The 19,879-nt window shown below is 34.1% G+C and overlaps 1 protein-coding gene across 1 annotated transcript in view; it reads right to left on the minus strand.

The window, feature by feature from the left end:
• The window catches only part of LOC126823844 (protein cycle), a 62,993-nt gene extending 45,800 nt beyond the window's left edge, over positions 1-17,193 (minus strand). The window contains exons 1-3 of the mRNA XM_050552869.2: positions 17,070-17,193; positions 10,088-10,228; positions 2,473-2,544 (exon numbers count right to left, since the gene is read on the minus strand). Coding sequence (XP_050408826.1) covers positions 2,473-2,544; positions 10,088-10,119 — 104 coding nt within the window. The 5' untranslated portion in view covers positions 10,120-10,228; positions 17,070-17,193. The remainder of the gene's footprint in view (positions 1-2,472; positions 2,545-10,087; positions 10,229-17,069) is intronic.
• Between the last annotated feature and the right edge of the window lie 2,686 nt (positions 17,194-19,879).

Raw genomic sequence — 19,879 nt, forward strand, 5'->3', positions numbered from 1 at the left:
CGTGAGAAGAGAGTGAAGAACATTACAAAACAAATTAAAATAAATTACAAAACAAATTATTCCGTAGTCAATTGCTTTATCTAATTAGGGGATTAAGGAATCAGTCAGGCGTTGATGAATACACACGCCAGCTGTATATAGGTAATGTGGGAATAAACATTCCGAATATGCATTCGGCGCCTGAGAGGATTAAGAGTGTTTTCGATAATTGGCAAAGTTATTTTTACGGGTGATCTCTTTTTGGACTTTGAATGAAGATAGCTGAATTAATTTCAATCAGATTGGTGTGAACTTGCCGTAAAGTTTTCTCGCCCATCTTATGTGCCCTTTAAGTTTCATCAAAATCCAATAAAATTTATGACCTCTGGAAGACCCACAACCTTTGTATTACATACTTTTACACTATTTGGTACAAGGAGCGGAAATTTTTTATCAAGCAGTTTCAATAAAAATCCAATAAAAATTGTGACCTCTAGAGGGTCCAAAACCTTTGTGTTACATATTTCTACACTATTTGCGTAAAAGGAGAGGAAATTTTGTCATGCAGTTTTGTTCTGATTTTCACAAAATACAAACTCAAAACGTGATTTTTCGTATAATCTGGTTCCATAATCCAGGAAATTATGGTCTGATATGCACAATTAGCGAAAGGTACCAAGATCTTTGGGATATAAACATGTATTTTAAGTTTCATTAAAATCTGATAGTTTCGGTCTGATTTTCACGAAATTCGAATTCAATTATCATTATGGTGTAACAGTGATATATTTGAATGTTTTTTACGACCTCTAGGGGAACCACAAGCTAAAAACGTGATTATTCGTACCATCAGGGGCCATAATCCAGAAAGTTGCGGTCCAATATGCACGAATATTGAGAGGAACCAAGATCTTTGGGTTATAAACATACATTTCAAGTTTCATCTAAATCTTATAAAAATTGTGACCTCTAGAGTGTCGTATAATCCATAAATTTTTGATCCGATACACGCCAACATCAAAAGTAACCAAGATCTTTTGGAGATATACCTATATTTCAAGTTTCATCAAAATCGGATAAGAGTTGTGATCTGCAGAGTGTCCACAAACAAACTGTGGACGAACGGACAGGGGCCTCGACAATATATGTCCACATGAAAATGCGAGTGTATAAAAATAAATTTAAAGACAGTTTGCCAGGCAACAAAACATACACCCACAGCAGGTAAATCGTCCGGGCTGTCACCAAGAGTTGTCACATATTTTTACTTTTTTCGGTAATGAAACATTTATAATACACTAAAATCTGATTAAGAGTAACAACTCCTTAAGTAATTATCAGAAAATCATTAGAATTTGTTTGTTTTTTTATAAAGTTGTGCCCCATGCTAACGTTTAGTATACGAAACATTTAATTTCATGGATTTAGCTGTTCAAGTTATCAAAATTCATTGAAAATCAATATACTTGTTCGTCTCAAGACCTTAAATTCTTTGTAGCAATCTGAAGTCAATCGGATGATAACTTTAGCCTCTAGACAGTCACAAGATTTTTCAAAGTGATCAAGGGCCATAACTTTGGCAGTAATTATCAGAAATCGTTGAAAATAAATAGGATTCTTCGTCTCATGACCTCAAACACTGTGTATAAATCGGATATTATCTTTAGCTTCTAGAGCATACACAAGATATTTTGAAGTGATCAAGGGCTATAACTCTGGTAGTAATTATCGAAAATTGCTGAAAATCAATAGGCTTCTTCGTCTCATGACCTTAAACACTGTGTATAAATTTAAATTCAATCGGCTATTAACTTTAGCCTCTAGAGCGTCCACAAGATATTTTGAAGTGATCAAGGACCATAACTCTGGTAGTAATTATCGGAAATTGCTGAAAATCAATAGGCTTTTTCATCTCATGACCTTAAACACTGTGTATAAATTTAAAGTCAATTGGATATTGACTTTTCCCTGAAGAGCGTCCACAAGATTTTTTGAAGAGATCAAGGGCCATAACTCTGGTAGTAATTATCTGAAATCATTGAAAATCAATAGGCTTCTTCATCTCATGACCTTAAACACTGTGTATAAATTTACAGTCGATCAGATATTAATTTTAATTGCTTGTGGACGCTGGACGGACGGGGGCGACGACAATATATGACCACATTTCAATGTGGGCGTATAAAAACTATAATGTAATAAATTTATCAATGAGTTGAAATTTTGTTTCAGGTTGTGCATTTTTAAAACCATTTAAATATAATAAAAAAAACAAATGAGAAAGTCTGGTCTTCTCCTTTAAAACAAGCTATGTATCATACGAGTGAAGAATTACCAGTACCGTAAAATAATTAATATGCACCAGAGCCATTGTTTTTCATACCATTAGTCCTGTAGTAAGTTGCAGAACCTAGAAAGTTCTTGAAGCAACAACACAAAAATTAAATATCAACCTTCCAGATTATCAACAAAAAAAAAATGACAATAACTTACTTCTGATATTTTCTAGAATCATCAGAATTACAATCTGTTTTAGATTCATCATCTTCAGAGCTGAAGTCGATTCTGAAAAAAAGCAGGTACTTCCCTTGTAATCAATCATCCCAACGTATGACCCTTGCTAACTTTATTTCATTTAATTCTAAAATACTATTATTTCTACATGATTTGAACTCAGCATTATGAACTTGTTTTCTCGTCATCAGTGTCATACTGCCTTTGGTGTTACTAGCTTACCACAAAGTGGGATACACATTCTGATTGCTATTGCTATACGTGTCCCCTGCTTATCCTGATAAAAACAATTAAATGTTTTATTAAAGATGCATTGTGTAAGATTTAGATAAAGAGCTGGGCGTTCTTGACATAATAGTTCAAAAATAGATAATGGAAAATGAACACATCGAAAATTTCATTCAAATTACTTTAAGCAACGTTATCACTGAAGTTTTGACAAGATGTCGCATAGATTGTTTATTATCTGACAACGGTACTTTTTATTTGAGACTTTCCCATTTCTAAATTAATTCATTAAATGGCGACTGTCTTCTAATCTATTTAAATCGCTGCCATCCTTTGGTCTAGTGAGTTGACTATAGACCTTTCGTGGGAATATATGTCTAAATAATAGTTTAAACAACATTTGACAAGATGTCACATAGATTGTTTATTATTGTAACAACGGTACTTTTTATTTGAGACTTTCCCATTTCTAAATTAATTCATTAAATGGCGACCGTCTTCTAATCTATTTAAATCGCTGCCATCCTTTGGTCTAGTGAGTTGACTATAGGCCTTTCGTGGGAATAAATGTCTAAATAATAGTTTAAACAACATTTGAAGCCAAAATAAAGACCAGCGACAGGCAGATTTAGCTCTTACATAATGCATCTTTAGCAAGTACATAATTGGTCAGAAAAAGGAGTACAATGTACAGGTATCAAATTTAAGTTACACATCTCTAAATACAAGAGAAAAGAGACGAGAAAAGTGTTTCTAAATTCAAAGACCGTAACTTCTGTAAAGGTGGGTCAATATGATCTACGATTTAAATTTCAGATTAAGATCTTGAAGCATAATGATAACTTCTGAAAAACTGTTTCAGGCAGATAGATTGAAAAAGTGGAATCCTAATCAAGTTCTACAAGTAAGCCCCTCTCCTCCACCCTTAGACTAAAAATAAAAGATGTCTGATTGAGTCTTCCTACCCTCCTCCCCACACATTTAAGAGAGAAATGGGGTTTAACGTCCACTTGGCACAAACTAGGTCATTTCAGGATTAACACACGTTTCAATTCTATTTCAATAATTCGCCTGTGCGTAGGTGTCTTTAGCAGTGAGAGGAAACAGGTGGACACAGAGAAAACCCACGAGGTTGGATAGGCGCCATTACTCCTTGTCATGTACAATCAGGGAATCAAAATCACGCCAGTTGACTGAATGATAGACCTTATGATACAGTGCGCACATGCTAACCATTCGGCCATCCAACACCCCTTACCAAATGAATCCACAGAGCTAGAAATTCAACATTTTTTTGTGAGAATCTAAAAGGATTCTCATATATGCAATCTGCGTGAATTCTCTGAATCTTAATTGATAATACTGTCTAAAAAACAACATTGTGTTTATTGTGTTAATCTAAAACACCAAAATACAACAACAATGATAAAAATAAAACAATCAGATGGAATTTTTTTACATTTACATGACGGCTCTCCGATTTCCATTTCTTGGAATTTTATATGGCCTGCAGATGACATATCTTTCTAAATTTGGCTTCAGTATGTGACCTGTGCCGTTTTCATCGTAACTCTTTCTTTTAAAGCGCTTTCGGTACACCCTGCACCACACAGTGTGAATTACGCTTTTACTTTCAGAATCAAACATAAACTTGTAGTTTTCATTTAGTTCCGTACTCCATTTCATAACAGTTTCTTTAGATACAGTTTTAATTTTGCTTCCAGAAGCCATGTCAATGTCCGAAAAATTCAGTTGATAACTGCACAAAGTATTATAATAAAGGAATATAGTTTATGTCCACACAAATGAAAGTGAAAAAAAACAAGTGGCCGACCTTGACAGTGACAGAATAGAATTGGAATGACCCAATTTAACTCCATAATACTGATGTGGAACTAGCGGAATCAAATAGCTCAAAAGGATAAAATGGAACCCAAAAAATTTCGTTTTAAGGTTGGCCTGCTAAAGCAGTCTCTTTTAAATATTATTTTAAGAGGGATTAAAATAAATAATTAGAAAACAAATAAATTTTTATCGGAACTGAAATTCAATGCACAAATACAAATGTAAATGGAGTTGCACCGTTATAATACAGATTCCTTTCGGTGCTCTACTTCTACAAAATGAAATGGAGTTTAACGTCCTACTGTAACTCTACTTCTACAAGATGTTGTATCATGATCGGGGAATTTTCCACACAATTCATTACACAAAAGCAAGACAGATTGGTAAATGTAAATTAGAGAATACTGAGTTTGACCAAATAAGAATGATTTGGGGTGCTTAAGTGTCTTTCGAATATTGTGGAGAGAATTGAGGATGATCTGTAATTGTTTGGGTCATCTTCAGTTCCTTTCTTATGTTTATACATGTAGGAATAACTTAAACAAGTTTAAGTGCACCAGGAAACGTGTTTTGAGAAATAAAAAGATTAACGATATAATTAATATGTCTAACTACAAGTACTACAAATTCTATGATTTCAAAATTATACAATCACACCCAGAGCCATTGTTATTATTCAAAGTTTCAATACCTCTGTGGTACAGTCAATAGAAACGTTATTAGGGTTATTAACAGGTACTTTATCATTTATGTAATCAGATTTCCTCTGTTTATAATCTTGAGAAAAAGGTTTATAGTGGGGCTTAATATCATCTGTTAATTAGTGAAGTAGTCATTAACATAGTGTTTAAATCATTAGCTGTAGATTTAAATCTTTAATACTATTCCGATAATTACAACTGATGGTTTTAGACTGTATATATCATGCTGCTCTCAGATTGCTATTTATTTTCAATAGACTCGACATTACACTGGTTCATTTGGCATTAGTAATAAGGTTTTCGGTTGGGTTTTTCGTTTTTGGTCATTAAACATTAATTTGGTCATTAAATCTGCCAATTGCAGGTCTTTCTTTAGGCCTGAAATGTTATCTAAATTATTAATTAGACATTAATTAACTTATCCAGACCATAAACAACTCTCAATATCATCGCTAGCCTGCGATATTTACTGGATTAGAACCCGATCTGCTGCTCAACACTCACTGATGATTAAATCAAAAAATGGATAATCGAGACTATGGTTTTTATGGTACCGACTTTAGTAATGATGATCAAGGCTTGGCGCAAATTCAATCGCTAAATTCCCTTTACATTATCTAGTTTTGAACTATTATAGTGAGAACTGCCTGGGGCCTGTTCCACGAAATTTTAAGTAAGATAAAAATCCAAATTTTAGTAATTTGATTGGATAATATTAGGTTGATTTTAGCGCTTAGCCAATCAAAACTGAAGTATCTACTAAAATTTGGATTTTATCTTTTGTTAAGATTTCGAGAAACAGAGCCCAGATCTTTATCTAATCTCCCATAATGTATCTTTAAATGTAGATTTAAATCTTTAATACTGTTCTGATAAGTACAACTGATGGTTTTCGACTGTATATCATGACTGTATAATAATTGATTTTCAATGAAATCATTTATGCTGGTTCGTTTGGCATTAATAATGAGGTTCATTGGTTTTAATCCTCCATATTATGTAAATCATCCCATCTCTGATTTTTTGGGCTTAATTGCTATTTTTTTTTTTTTAAGTGGCATTTAGTAATTGAACAGTAACACACTAACACTGATCACTAATTAACCCTTACTCCTAGTTCTTCAGATATGTAATTAATTATGGCTTTGGTTTACTGTAACTACTTAGGGCTTTGTCATCATCGCTTTGATCAGTGCTTGTTATATAAAATGTCTATATTTTTGGCTTATTTTTACTGTATATAAATACTTGATGTCTTACGTACATGTTTACATGTTATCATTTGCTTGATAAAGACCAAAGTATCATCGTCGAAATGTTGCATGTTAATAAACCAGTAATTGTTATTCCATAAATAGTGTTAGTGTGCTATTTCTTTGTTAAAACACTCCGGTTGTTTTACTCTTTTGTGCCTTTTAAAGATGATACCAAGTATCATCGGCACTAGTACAAATGGAATTTCACCAAAATCATTTATAAAATTAGAATCATCAAATATTTTGTAATTTCTGTATTGAATTTCCAAGTGGCTTTGGTCAATAACAGTATAAGAATTCATAAAGCAACTTGCTGTATATTGATTTAATAGATTTTCCTATCGTTTTGGAATAATCTATGTTAAAAAAAACCTTTTACATCAATAGATCGACCAGTATTTATGGAATTGAAATCAGTTTCAAAATAATCAAACCAGATTATATACAATGACGGTGGTTTATGTACAAGACATAATAAATATGGTGTTCCATATTCTGGATGTAGAGTTAAATCCAAATGGATTCAACATACGTTCATAATCCAGTTTGCTTCGATAGGTCAAATTTGAATTTACCTATTCACTAAGTTTCATCACTCTCTATCAGATAGAATCAAGTTATCTCGTCCCAAAGCATCGACCAATGAAATTGCTTAGCTCTGTTTAGCTTTAGCTCGAAATGTTAATCATTGAACTCAGTCAAGACATTCACCTAATGAACATCTACATCAAGTTTAAACATTCTACCTCAATAAAGATAGGTTGCCAGGCAACGAAACATACGCCCACAGCAGCTAAATCGTCTGGGCAGTCAACAAGTGTTGTCGCATATTTTTACTTTTTTCGGTAATGAAACATTTATAATACACTAAAACTTTTTCAAAGTGATCAAGGGCCATAACTTTGGCAGTAATTAATCGGAAATCTTTGAAAATCAATAGGATTCTTCGTCTCATGACCTCAAACATTGTGTATAAATTTAAAGTCAATTAGATATCAACTTCAGGCTCTAGAGCATCCACAAGATTTTTTTAAGTGATCAAGGGCCATAACTCTGGCAGTAATTATCGAAAATCACTGAAAATGAATAGACTTCTTCGTCTCATGACCTTAAACACTGTGTATAAATTTAAAGTCAATCGGATATTAACTTTAGCCTCTAGAGCATCCACAAGATTTTTCAAAGTGATCAAGGGCCTTAACTCTGGCAGTAATTATCGTAAATTGCTGGAAAATCAATTGGCTTTTTCGTCTCGTGATCTCAAACACTGTGTATAAAATTTAACAAGTGTTGTCGCATATTTTTACTTTTTTCGGTAATGAAACATTTATAATACACTAAAACTTTTTCAAAGTGATCAAGGGCCATAACTTTGGCAGTAATTAATCGGAAATCTTTGAAAATCAATAGGATTCTTCGTCTCATGACCTTAAGCACTGTGTATAAATTAAAAGTCAATCGGATATTCACTTTGGCCTCCAGAGCGTCCACAAGATTTTTTGAAGTGATCAAGGGCCATAACTCTGGCAGTAATTATCAAAAATTGCTGAAAATGAATAGACTTATTCGTCTCATGACCTTAAACACTGTGTATAAATTTAAAGTCAATCGGATATTAACCTTAGCCTCTAGGTCGTCCACAAGATTTTTCAAAGTGATCAAGGGCCATAACTCTGGCAGTAATTATCGGAAATCGCTGAAAATGAATAGGCCTCTTCGCCTCATGACCTTAAACACTGTGTATAAATTTAAAGTCAATCGGATATTAACTTTGGCCTCCAGAGCGTCCACAAGATGTTTTGAAGTGATCAAGGGCCATAACTCTGGCAGTAATTATCGAAAATCGCTGAAAATGAATAGACTTCTTCGTCTCATGACCTTAAACACTGTGTATAAATTTAAAGTCAATCAGATATTAACTTTAGCCTCTAGAGCGTCCACAAGATTTTTTGAAAAGATCAAGGGCCATAACTCTGGCAGTAATTATCGGAAATCGCTGAAAATCATCAATAGGCTTCTTTGCCTCATGACCTTAAACACTGTGTATAAATTTAAAGTCAATCGGATATTAACTTTGGCCTCTAGAGCGTCCACAAGATTTTTTGAAGTGATCAAGGGTCATAACTCTGGCAGTAATTATCGGAAATCGCTGAAATTCAATATGCTTCTTCGTCTCATGGCCTTAAACACTGTATATAAATTTAAAGTCAATCGGATATTAACTTTAGCCTCTAGAGCGTCCACAAGCAATTGTGGACGCCGGACCGCCGGACGTATAAAAAGCAGAGTTGTTATGTTCCAAAGTCTTGACCAATCAATTTGCTTATCGATCCTTAGCCTAAGCAGAACATTCTCATCATCAAACTTAGTCAAGGTAATGATATAATGAATCTATACTCAGAGTTTCATCACTCTCACTTAATTAAACCAAAGTTATCATGCCCCAAAGCATCAACCAATCAGATTGCTTATCTCTGCTTACCGTAAGCAGACAATGTTTATCATCGAACTCCATCAAGGCTTTCACTTAATGAATGCCTACACCAAGTTTGAACATTCTACCTCAATTAGAAGGAGAGTTATCGTGTTTCAAGTGCTAATTAATTAGACCATTAATCAAAGGTTCAATAGTATTTACTAATGGATGATTTACAATAGTCAAGCCCAATAACATTATGATCACTACTGTAAGTAGTATCATAAATGTAGTCATATACTGCAATACTGAATCAAACTAGGGCGTCTCGAGGCTGAAATTTGGTGTATAGGGGTACCTCGGACTGGGGAGTAACACAGGCTATGTGGCGTTCGTCTACCGCTTCCGATCTGCTAGTGATCAATTATATCTGAACCAAATATAATCACATAAATATAACTTAGTGATACACAGGATGTTCAGATATGGATGCTTGCATTTCATAGCTTTGTCTTGCCATTTAAATACAGTTAGGTGTTAATTATTGACTTCCTATCATATCTAGCTTCATTCCTGAGTAAAATAACACAAAATAATGCAGAATAATTGATTCTATGTCATAAAGAAATGCAGCATAAAAATTAAATGAAACAATCTACAGATCAAGACTGATCTTTAATTATTATTTATTGACATTGGTGACTAAAATCCAAGACGGCCGCCATATTTCCCCAAATCAACTTTATCAAACAGAAATCCAAAATTACAAAAAAAAAAAAAATGATTACAACTATTGAAATAGCATTATTAACAACTGAAGTAATAAGAAACCACATGCTGAATACCTCAAAACAAAATACATAATAGAAATTGGAATTTTCAAGCATATGTCAAATGTAGGAAAGGGGAATAACCAGCATCTGATGAAAGGAAGAGTGTCATGACAAGACCTTAAATATGTTGTCATATTGGACTTTCAGTACCATTTTGAATGGAGCAAGATAAACAATATTGTGATTAGACTAGCCTATATTACTACATTATATTTTAATAGAGAAAGGATAATTTATGATCTTGTGGAAGACTTTGCAAGGTGCTGGTTATTCCCATATTTAAAAGTGGGTGTATAAAAATATAGGTATACTTACTCATTTGTAGCACATTTTCGCTTTCTTTCCATAACTTGTGTGTGGGTAAGTTTCTCGTAATGGTAGAAGTTGTCAGACTGGGGATATGTGATGAGTAAATGGTTGGTAGGATGGTAAAGGGTTGGCAGGGGAGGCCAAAATCTACAACAATAAAACACATGTAATGTATAAAAAAAAAGTACAGAGCAAACTAATTAACCTGGACTACAATATTAAGCTTGGGTCATGCAGTGATGATAAAGAGCATTTCAAAAACTGTGAGTATTTCCAGCAGTGCAACAGATATAGCTTGTACAATTTTTCTTGATTGACAAATGTTATACCAGCTTGTTTTCTGTTAAAATACAAGATTAGATTTTACTTTGTCTTGAGATATATATGTTTTAATAGTTCTTAATTGTCTGTATAGTCGTTCTACTTTTCCATTCTTGTTTAATTACTTGGTCCCTAATGAGATGAATGTTCTCACATAGTTTCGGGTCTTTTTTTAGTTTTCAATTGATGTCCTTTTTGAAGAATATTTGCAGAAGCTAGAAACATCTGGACATCAAACCCCAGTCCGTTCCTGTGATATATATGTAATATATCTATTTTTGATCAGAATTCTTGGGCTACAACAATCAAGGCCGGCATTTATTTTCTCAAATCTGGTTTTGTGACTAGAAACAATTTTGTGAAATGTCGAAACACAGCTCATGTCTTCCTTATTTTGAACAATCCCAATAAGTTTTAACCATTTTTCAAACACCGATCTATACAATATTTACAGGAATGATGGACAGTTATAATTACAACAATATTCCCCCACATGTGAGTGTATAAAAAGGAAGTATCTGGATATTAACACCAGTAATATTGATCTTAATTTTCATACTTTATGTGATAACTTGATCTGATTAATCTGGTTTATATTATTACGTGAACTAAAATAATGATTATTAATCTCCCCTGATATATTGGAGATTTAATCAACAACTGTTACCTGTAGTCACATCATAGCTACAACTTCAAACAGACAAAAATAGTCACTTCACAGCAATGTAGAAATGAAATGAAATGAATTGGGATTTAATATTCCACGTTTCTGCACCAATTTGGCTAATGAAGATGGCAGCATTGTAGAGCTACAACTCAAAACTGAGAAAAATAAGAAAGTTATTTTTGTTTTTGTTTAGTTCTGAATGTTGAATTGGGAAACAGACTTACCCTACACATAGCCTGAATGTAGAGTTTTTAATCGTTTAATCTCGATCCCTGAAATGGGGTTTACAATTCTCAGATGAGGTGTCATGTCAGAGCTCATACAGAATTATAGATAAAGGAAAATAGTTATCATGTAAACAACATAGTACTGCTTCAAATGGCAGCGTGTAATATTAACTGATACACGAAGAGAAGGACCCTCAGACTACTTTCACAAAAGGGCTATATAATTTTTATGATTTGCTTTCATACCATATATTGTGGAGTCTATATTTTGATGAAAGATGTGCACACTGAATTTAAAGTTCTTTTGTTGTCTGCTTATAGACCATGGGTAAGGAACCTGTACCCTTTTCCCATTAAGAAAGTTTTCTTCAGTTTACTATTGTCTAAATAGAATTTTTGTACTTGAATACATATTAGGACCTATTACAAACCAATTTACTAACATGGGAAAACAGATTTTGTTCTAAATATCAGTAAAGCTGAAAATACTTTGTTTTATCTTTTATTTATTATGTTGGTATTTCTGAACATATGTGATCAGGTTTGATTATATTAGACAGATGTCAAAGGCTTCTTATTTGAGATATATATATTTTATTTTACAATTTTGAGCTTCCACAATATTTGTCTGCTTACTCTGAGCAGAAAATGTTTATCATTGAACTCATTCGAGGCATTCACCTAATAAACACCTTCACACCCACAGCTAGCTCAATCAACTGCAGAGTTACTGTGTCCCAAAACAAAAAGTCTGACGGACAAACGGGTGGATGGACTGCCCCATTTTAATGATCTGCTTTCTTCAAAAGGCAGGTGACAATAACAGTAGCAGTCGGTACAGAAATGCGAGATGTTAACCTCATTTCATTTCAACAACACAATTTGTTAGTCTCAAAGACAGATACCAGGCAATGAAATATGCACAGCAGTATAAGTTGTCCAAGCTGTCTACAAAGGATATTACTACTACTTGGTGTTTAACGTCTGCTTCCACATAAGTGATATCACAGACAAGACTCTACAAAGGATGTCACACATTTATCTTTGTAGTGAGTGGTGAACACTGTAAAAAACAGGTCAAGAGTAATTAGCAGATATAATTGATGTTCCTAGTGCTAAAATTTATCATACAAAACAAATACAGGTAATCAGATAACTCAAACTGTTCAAGATTTCAACAACATATGATGATACTGACCACAAAAAAGTACATATTTGGTCCAACATTAAGTGGAATATATAATTCACAAACCCACATTTAAACTTTTATCAAATTATCGATGTGTTTTACACAATATTTAAGACAAAATAAACATGTTACCATTGGTACACGAATCGTGTACCACAATGCATTTCAGCCCCAGTTCTAGCAAGAGACTCGAGGAACGACATAATGCACCAAACCAAACGGCGTATGTAGACTGGAATAAACAGACGCTAGAAATTTGCATTCGATTGAGACTGCTGGCTTATTTCGCGGAACGTAACTGATTTGAAATTAGAGTAAAAACGGAAACCATTGAATGTAAATCAGTTTATATACATTCATATTACAGTATTATATGAGTTGCGACCCACTTGTGTCAATTTCTAGGCCCCAAATGTTAGCGATTTAGCTCCTTTAAACTTGTATCGAATTATTGATGTGTTTTACACTTGATATAAGCTTCACTGTATATTGGATTTATATTATATATATTATTTCTGTTTGGAAACACTATTGTTAAACTCTTTCTTAGTCCATGACACAACACATGTAGCTGAACAGCGTAACCCGTACTCAAAACACATCCTTGAAAATATGCTGCAGTATCATCAATATTTAAAATACAGGTTGCCAGGCAACTAAATATACTCCCACAGCTGTTAAGTCATCTGAGCAGTCCACAAAGGTTGTCACATTGTTAAAAGAGAAAAAAATCTTTATATAATGTAAATATCATTGGTGATTTTACTAGATCCTATGACAAAATAAAGGGCAATAACTATATATAATTACCAGAAATTACTGCAATAGAATTCTTCATTTCACTAGTCTTAACTATGTATATAATTCCAAGCAGATCAAATTTTGCCTCTAGATTCACAAAAAAGAAATCTCTGTGGATGACTTATATGGTGGACAGAATTCTTTGCATGTCAAAACCATTTTCATTTTGATATTTCACTGTTAGAAATATGAGACTATCACCAATAAATATTTCAGACAAATCTGGAGGGGGGTATACATCACCCCTAATGGTCAAGTGCCTGATCTATATAAAAACTGGTTCTTAATACACATAATTTCTTACGTCTATGGTTTAAAACCTTAACAATAGTATCTAAACAAAATACCAGTATTTAGATATTTTAGAAAGGTTAATGTGTTTTGGGTTTTTTAATTTTAGAGATTTAAAGATACATTCCCAGAAAAGTATTTATCTGATGGTTATTTCCAATAAAAGTATGGCAATTTGGTATATATGGAAAGTAGAAATATCCAATCTTACTAGAAAAATACTGTATTCCCTGAAAAACAAACATGGAGCGTATACAGGACAAAAATGTAAGGGTTCCCCTAATCGACAGCCCGATGATTAGGAATATCTGCACGCATGACGTCATAAGTTGCACATGGAGATTGAGTGCTTGATGTACATGTTGATAAACATTATGAAGTGTTAGACGTACAACACTTTACGAGATAAAAAAATCACGGAAAAAGACGCGGGTACTGGATAATCCGAGAATTTAATTAGGATTCAATATTTGTAATAAATAGTCAGCGATTAAAAACAACATCGTCTTGTAGGACCAGGTCTCACTAATATAAATATAATAGGTAGTATATATGTGTTTGTAAATACCTTGTGTCACGTGTGAGCGAGTGAAATTGCTTGATACCCAATTGGCTGAATAGCATGTACTTGTTTCTACAGTGGAGGTTGTGGATTCGAATCCTGGCAAAAGTTATATATATAATCAAAATTGGAACCCAATAGGATCTATGGCCTTTTTAAGTGTGGATGTGTTTGTTCTCTCTAAATTGGACTTACTGTGTGACTCACAGGTACACGAGGACAGGAACGCCCTTCTTAGGGTGCACCTCTTTCATATTTTTTCAAATTTTTTGATTTTCTTTATTTTTCTTGCTATTTGGTGCTAAATCATATAATATTTAATATCAAACATGATCGAATTAAAAAACAAAAAATTACCTTCTGATGTATATAATAAAAGAGAAAGGTAAGACACTTTTTCTGTTGACATTTTTTTCTCCGTGAAGTACCCCTGTCGCTATTTAATTCAAAATCGTGAATAAAATTATCTTGCCTGTCATGTGGTCTGAGGCCCAGTCAGCCAGTCCTCCCCTATATATCACCGATTACATGGATAAATATATTCTTTATCATTAACTATCTTTTAGTTTATTGTAAATAATGTTTATCACATCATTATCACCCAATTATTGCAATGTTCCAGTATCATTATATATATTCATGGTGGTAAAATTAATGTCATCGTTTTTGTTCTGTAATCGTGTTCAAAATTATACAATCATCCCACCCAACTTTCTAATCAAATAGTTATATCAAAACAGGCTCTTATAGCCTACCCATCATATAAACAACATATAACATACGGTAGTTTTGAAAAGATAGGATCATAAATACCTGTACAACTCAAACCCTGTATTATCTAGGGACGTTGACTAAAAACATTGTAATGAGATGAATTGAAGCCCTTAATATTTATAATACGGATTACAGGTAGTGTAGGTCAGAGCCTTATTTTTATGGTATGGGTTATGCTAGGATTATAGTTATACAGGTAGTGTTTGTTAAAAGCCTAATTTTTTCCATGTAAGTCTGTGGCGTTGGTTATACAATTATACAAGGTGACCAAGAGAAACAACTCTTGGGGTTATCAGATATCATTGAAATTCATTAGGCCTCTTATTCTTGTCCAACTAATGTAAACAACATGATTATAGTCTAGCTATATAGATTTATACACCACCACCCCCCCAAACACTAGTTTTAAACAGAATGTAATATAGTGTTCAAGTGAATTTCTAGAAGAATTAGGACCCATGGGTATAGGGCCTACAGCAATACTATATGACAACATTTTAACATGGGTGTATTTAACTCGTTAAGTGCGTAGCTCGTTATATAACGTCCTGGACAACTGCCACTCACTGTGTGTAGGGCGTAATATAACGCCTTGGAGGTATTTTCCCCAACCTATTCTTATAACATAGTTTGTCACTTGAAGGGAATTCCCCCACGATCGCAGCATGTGTAGGACGTTATATTACGTCCTGGACAACTGCCACTCACTGTGTGTAGGGCGTAATATAACGTCTTGGAGGTATTTTCCCCAACCTATTCTTAGAACATAGTACATAGTTCTTCGTCACTTCGTCAAATTAATTACACAATAGGGGGTAGTTAACGTTTTAAAAACGTCACGCTTAACGGGTTAATATCATAATCACAAATACTTTGTTAGGTGATGACAATGAAGTAGGTCTACCTACTGTTGTTAAATGTAGATCTATTTGATAAGGCCAACTTCAAGTTTGGTCAAAGCTAGGTCACGAGATGCAAACAGGGCTAGCGCTAATCCCAACCCTAACCCTAACCTGGACCTAGCCCTATAATAATGCTTATCCTAACCTACAATCTATCTACCTAACTATCACGTGCCCTAACCTTACATCTCACCGACCTTGAGGAAAACTGAGCTGGCCTTAACAAATAGATTTAGCCGTAGGGCTACCTATCATATTGGCACGCAATTAACAACAACTTAAAGGGACAATAACACTCTTGCTGGCTTGACAGCTCCAGAAAATAAAAAAAATAGCCTTATTCTAAGTACTAGATGTGTTAGTGTCCTACCTGTTGTGTAAATTATCCATTAAATCCTATTTTACTTGTCCAGGGGGTTCAAAAATATTTTTAAATCGAAGTTTCATTTGAAAAGGTTTTCAAACCATTATGTTGAATTTTTCAAAATTTTTAAATAAGGTGTGTTAAGATGAAATTTGTATCATCAATTAATTGAAATATTCTAAAATAGAACAATTTGTTGACCAGAATAAAGATTGGGACATATTATTCAGTTACAACAAGAGTGGTATTGAGCCTTTAAAGTGGCTATAAGTCTCTAACTCAATATCATCCAAGTCTTCGACATTGAAAACACAAATTATTTGTCAATTTAAATCAACATTGATGTTGTGATCTAGGATATCCAATATTTAAGACAAAATAAACATTTTACCATTACTACACGATTTGTGTACCATGATGCATTCAGCGCCATTTGTAACAAGGTGCTCAAAGAACGAGGCTAGACATCTCCCACAAGTTATGTCAAACGGTGACAACATATTCTTATCTAGAGAGCATGCACAATAAATACTATCGGTATAGACTGGAATAACCAGACACTAGAGATTGGCCTTCGATTAAGACTAGCTGCATCGTATTTCGCGGAACATAACTGATTTGAAATTAAGAGTAAAAACGGAAAGGATTGAATGTAAATCAATTTATATACAATCATATTACATTATTATATGTGATATGCGACCCATTTGAGTCAATTTCTGCATCCCAAATATTAGCGATTTGGCTTCTTTAAGGGCAACACAGAAAACCCAATCAGCAATAACGGTTAATCAGAAATAAAATTATATAACTGTCCAACATTCACTTCTTAACATACAATAAACATTAACATACAATACACATTTATCTAAATACAGAAGATAACATACCAGTTTATAAATCCATTACGGCTGAATTACTTCCATGTCGTAGGCTATTCCTCGTGCTGTGGTGGTTTTCACGTCTTGGCAGAATCTGTCATTTTCGATATTATTCATCTGAGATCCCGCGTGTTCGACCTTGACTGTCACAATCTATTCAACTCCGCAACTCCGCCTTCTTCACGTGTTTGACCTATTAAACCCCAAACTGAACCGCATAGAATTTTCGCTCGCTCTACCATAGTCTACAATCACTGAGATATTTATAATTTTTTTTTTCATAATCTTGTCTGTGTTTATGTTTTTTTTTTATTTAGAAAACAGTCCGTAGTATGTGACAATTATAACATGAACATTATATTTTTGTACAATAAACAATAAGTTATAATCTCCATGGTTATATGATATGGGGTTAAACATTCTACTGAGCTAATGAAGACGGGCATAAAGTCATACATACAGTGTATTACTTTTAACTTTTTTATTTGCATATTACGTCCATTAAGAACAGTATAAAACATACATTAAGCCTACATATCAATATACATATATACAAAAATATATTTTACATGGAATAATATATTGGAATAACATGATATAATGAAATGAAAATATGATATAATGGAAATGTAGCAATAAAAGTATATATGATGAAATGAAAATATGAAGTATATTAACCTTGTACATACATGTATAATGATCAAATGTGGAGTAAGAACATGCAGCAGAAAAACAGCTACTAGGCAGGTACTACTGCTTAAGCAAGAAAATCTGGCGGATTTAAAAGAAGCTCAAAAGTTAATTGACAAGATTGTATTAAAGTAGGGTAGATATATTTTAAGCGTAAGTTTTCGTATCTGGGGCACTGGAACAGAAAATGGAATTCCTCGTCTACGAGAACATTGGGATAACCTTTGGTCAGGTGGAATATTCTTGAATCGCCCGCTCTCTATTTCAAGTTTGTGTGAACTGAGTCGAAGCGACGTTAAAAGGCGGATTTAATGTTTTTATTTTATGAGGTAATGTTTGCCCGCACAGAGGCACTACGGCCTACTCTTATTTTGAATTCCAAATGTCGAAGGATCTTGCGTGCATGCCAAAGTGTACACGGGACCTCGATTTTTCGTCCCATCCAAATAACGACTATACGTTGACCCTTTAATTGTACGCCGTCCTGAAGCACTTTCTACTCTAGGCCAACGCGGGACCGAACACGTAGACCGCCAGCTAGTTACCGAGCCAACGCCCTACCCACTGAGCCACCCTTTTCATTATGAACTGTAAACTCTTAAAACTTACATAACTTACAAAATCTTACATAATAATATAACGCAAACTTATAATACATTCTCTAGACATTATTTCAAATAAGATCCCCCGGTTAAACTGCCATGCAGTAATTTATAAAGCATTTCACAACTAGCTCATCTTGTGTCATCATAATAACTTTTAGCCAGCATTTTATCAAATTATCTAGCTCTGCATTAACTGGATATAACTACCAATTTGCCTCCGTAAATAACAAGTTTTGATACGTTTTGAACTCATTGCTATGAGCCTCCAACAAAATCTTAAATGTACACTTTCAATATACCGGTACTGACAGTTTTCATAACCCCGGTAGTTTTAAACTGTTGGAAGTAAATTGATAATACGTATTTAGCGTTGTGTGCAATAAAATGAAACTAGACTGACCTCGAGGCCATGGTGACATCTTTACAGTGTTGAAATCAGACTTGCGCATCATCAATATGTAACAGTTTACATTATCAGGCATAAAGGCCTAACAGGATATCACATATTGTATTCGATAGACTTTCGTTTGACAATATTATTATTATGGACATCAATACAAAGCAACGCGTGGTGTTTTGCTGTTGAAATTCTACTAAAAGCTGGGAGTGTTAATTCTAGAGACTTTGACTAAAGTACTTCCAAACTAGGAGATGTCGACGCCGAAGTCCATGTATGATTATTTTATAACACGGATTAGGAAGTGTGAGTTAATAGGTTATTGTGACTGGTCGCTGTGAACCGGGCAATACACACCCAGGTATACGTGTTTCTAGGAATTGTGCATTACGTAGTATAGAATATTACCATTTATTCCACGTTCCAAAAGTATTGTTCTTGTTCACAAAATGATGGGTTTTCCCCTTTTTGTTCGCATATTAGCCTACTGATAGTAGTGCTGGCTGTACGCACCACACACAAATACACGTCACAAGACAAACCTAGGGACAGGACACAATCATTAACTCATATCGTCGGCGACAGGGAAAAGCATGGTATTGGTAAATCTACTTATCGAAAATAAATTTTATTTGGGATTCAATTGTATGCTGTCTTCAAAGGACGGTTAATGAAGCAATAAAATTAATGCAGGGGCAACCAGAGACTTGTATTACATCTCCAGTTTGAGAGAGAGAGAGAAATGGGGTTTAACGTCCACTCGACACAAACTAGGTCATTTTGGGACTAACATGTTTAATTTTATTTACATAATTCGCCTGCGCGAAGGGGTCTTTAGCAGTGGGAGTAAACCGGAGGACCCGGAGAAAACCCACGAGGTTGGACAGGCGACCCTACTCCTTGCCACGTACAACCGGGGATTCGAAACCACGCCAGTCGACTCAATGACAGACTTTATGGTACAGCGCCCGCACGCTAACCATTCAGCCATCCACCCCCCCCTCCAGTTTGAGAGGTAAACTCATTAGATGGTGTGATGGGAACCTCCGAATGACCATTCTTAAGTTTTCCAATTGGTGCATTAGGTATATATTATAGAGGACACTGCTTGAAGTACTCTCCAAAAT

The sequence above is a fragment of the Patella vulgata genome, chromosome 6 (genome assembly GCF_932274485.2).
Source record: "Patella vulgata chromosome 6, xgPatVulg1.2, whole genome shotgun sequence".
NCBI lineage: Eukaryota > Metazoa > Mollusca > Gastropoda > Patellidae > Patella > Patella vulgata.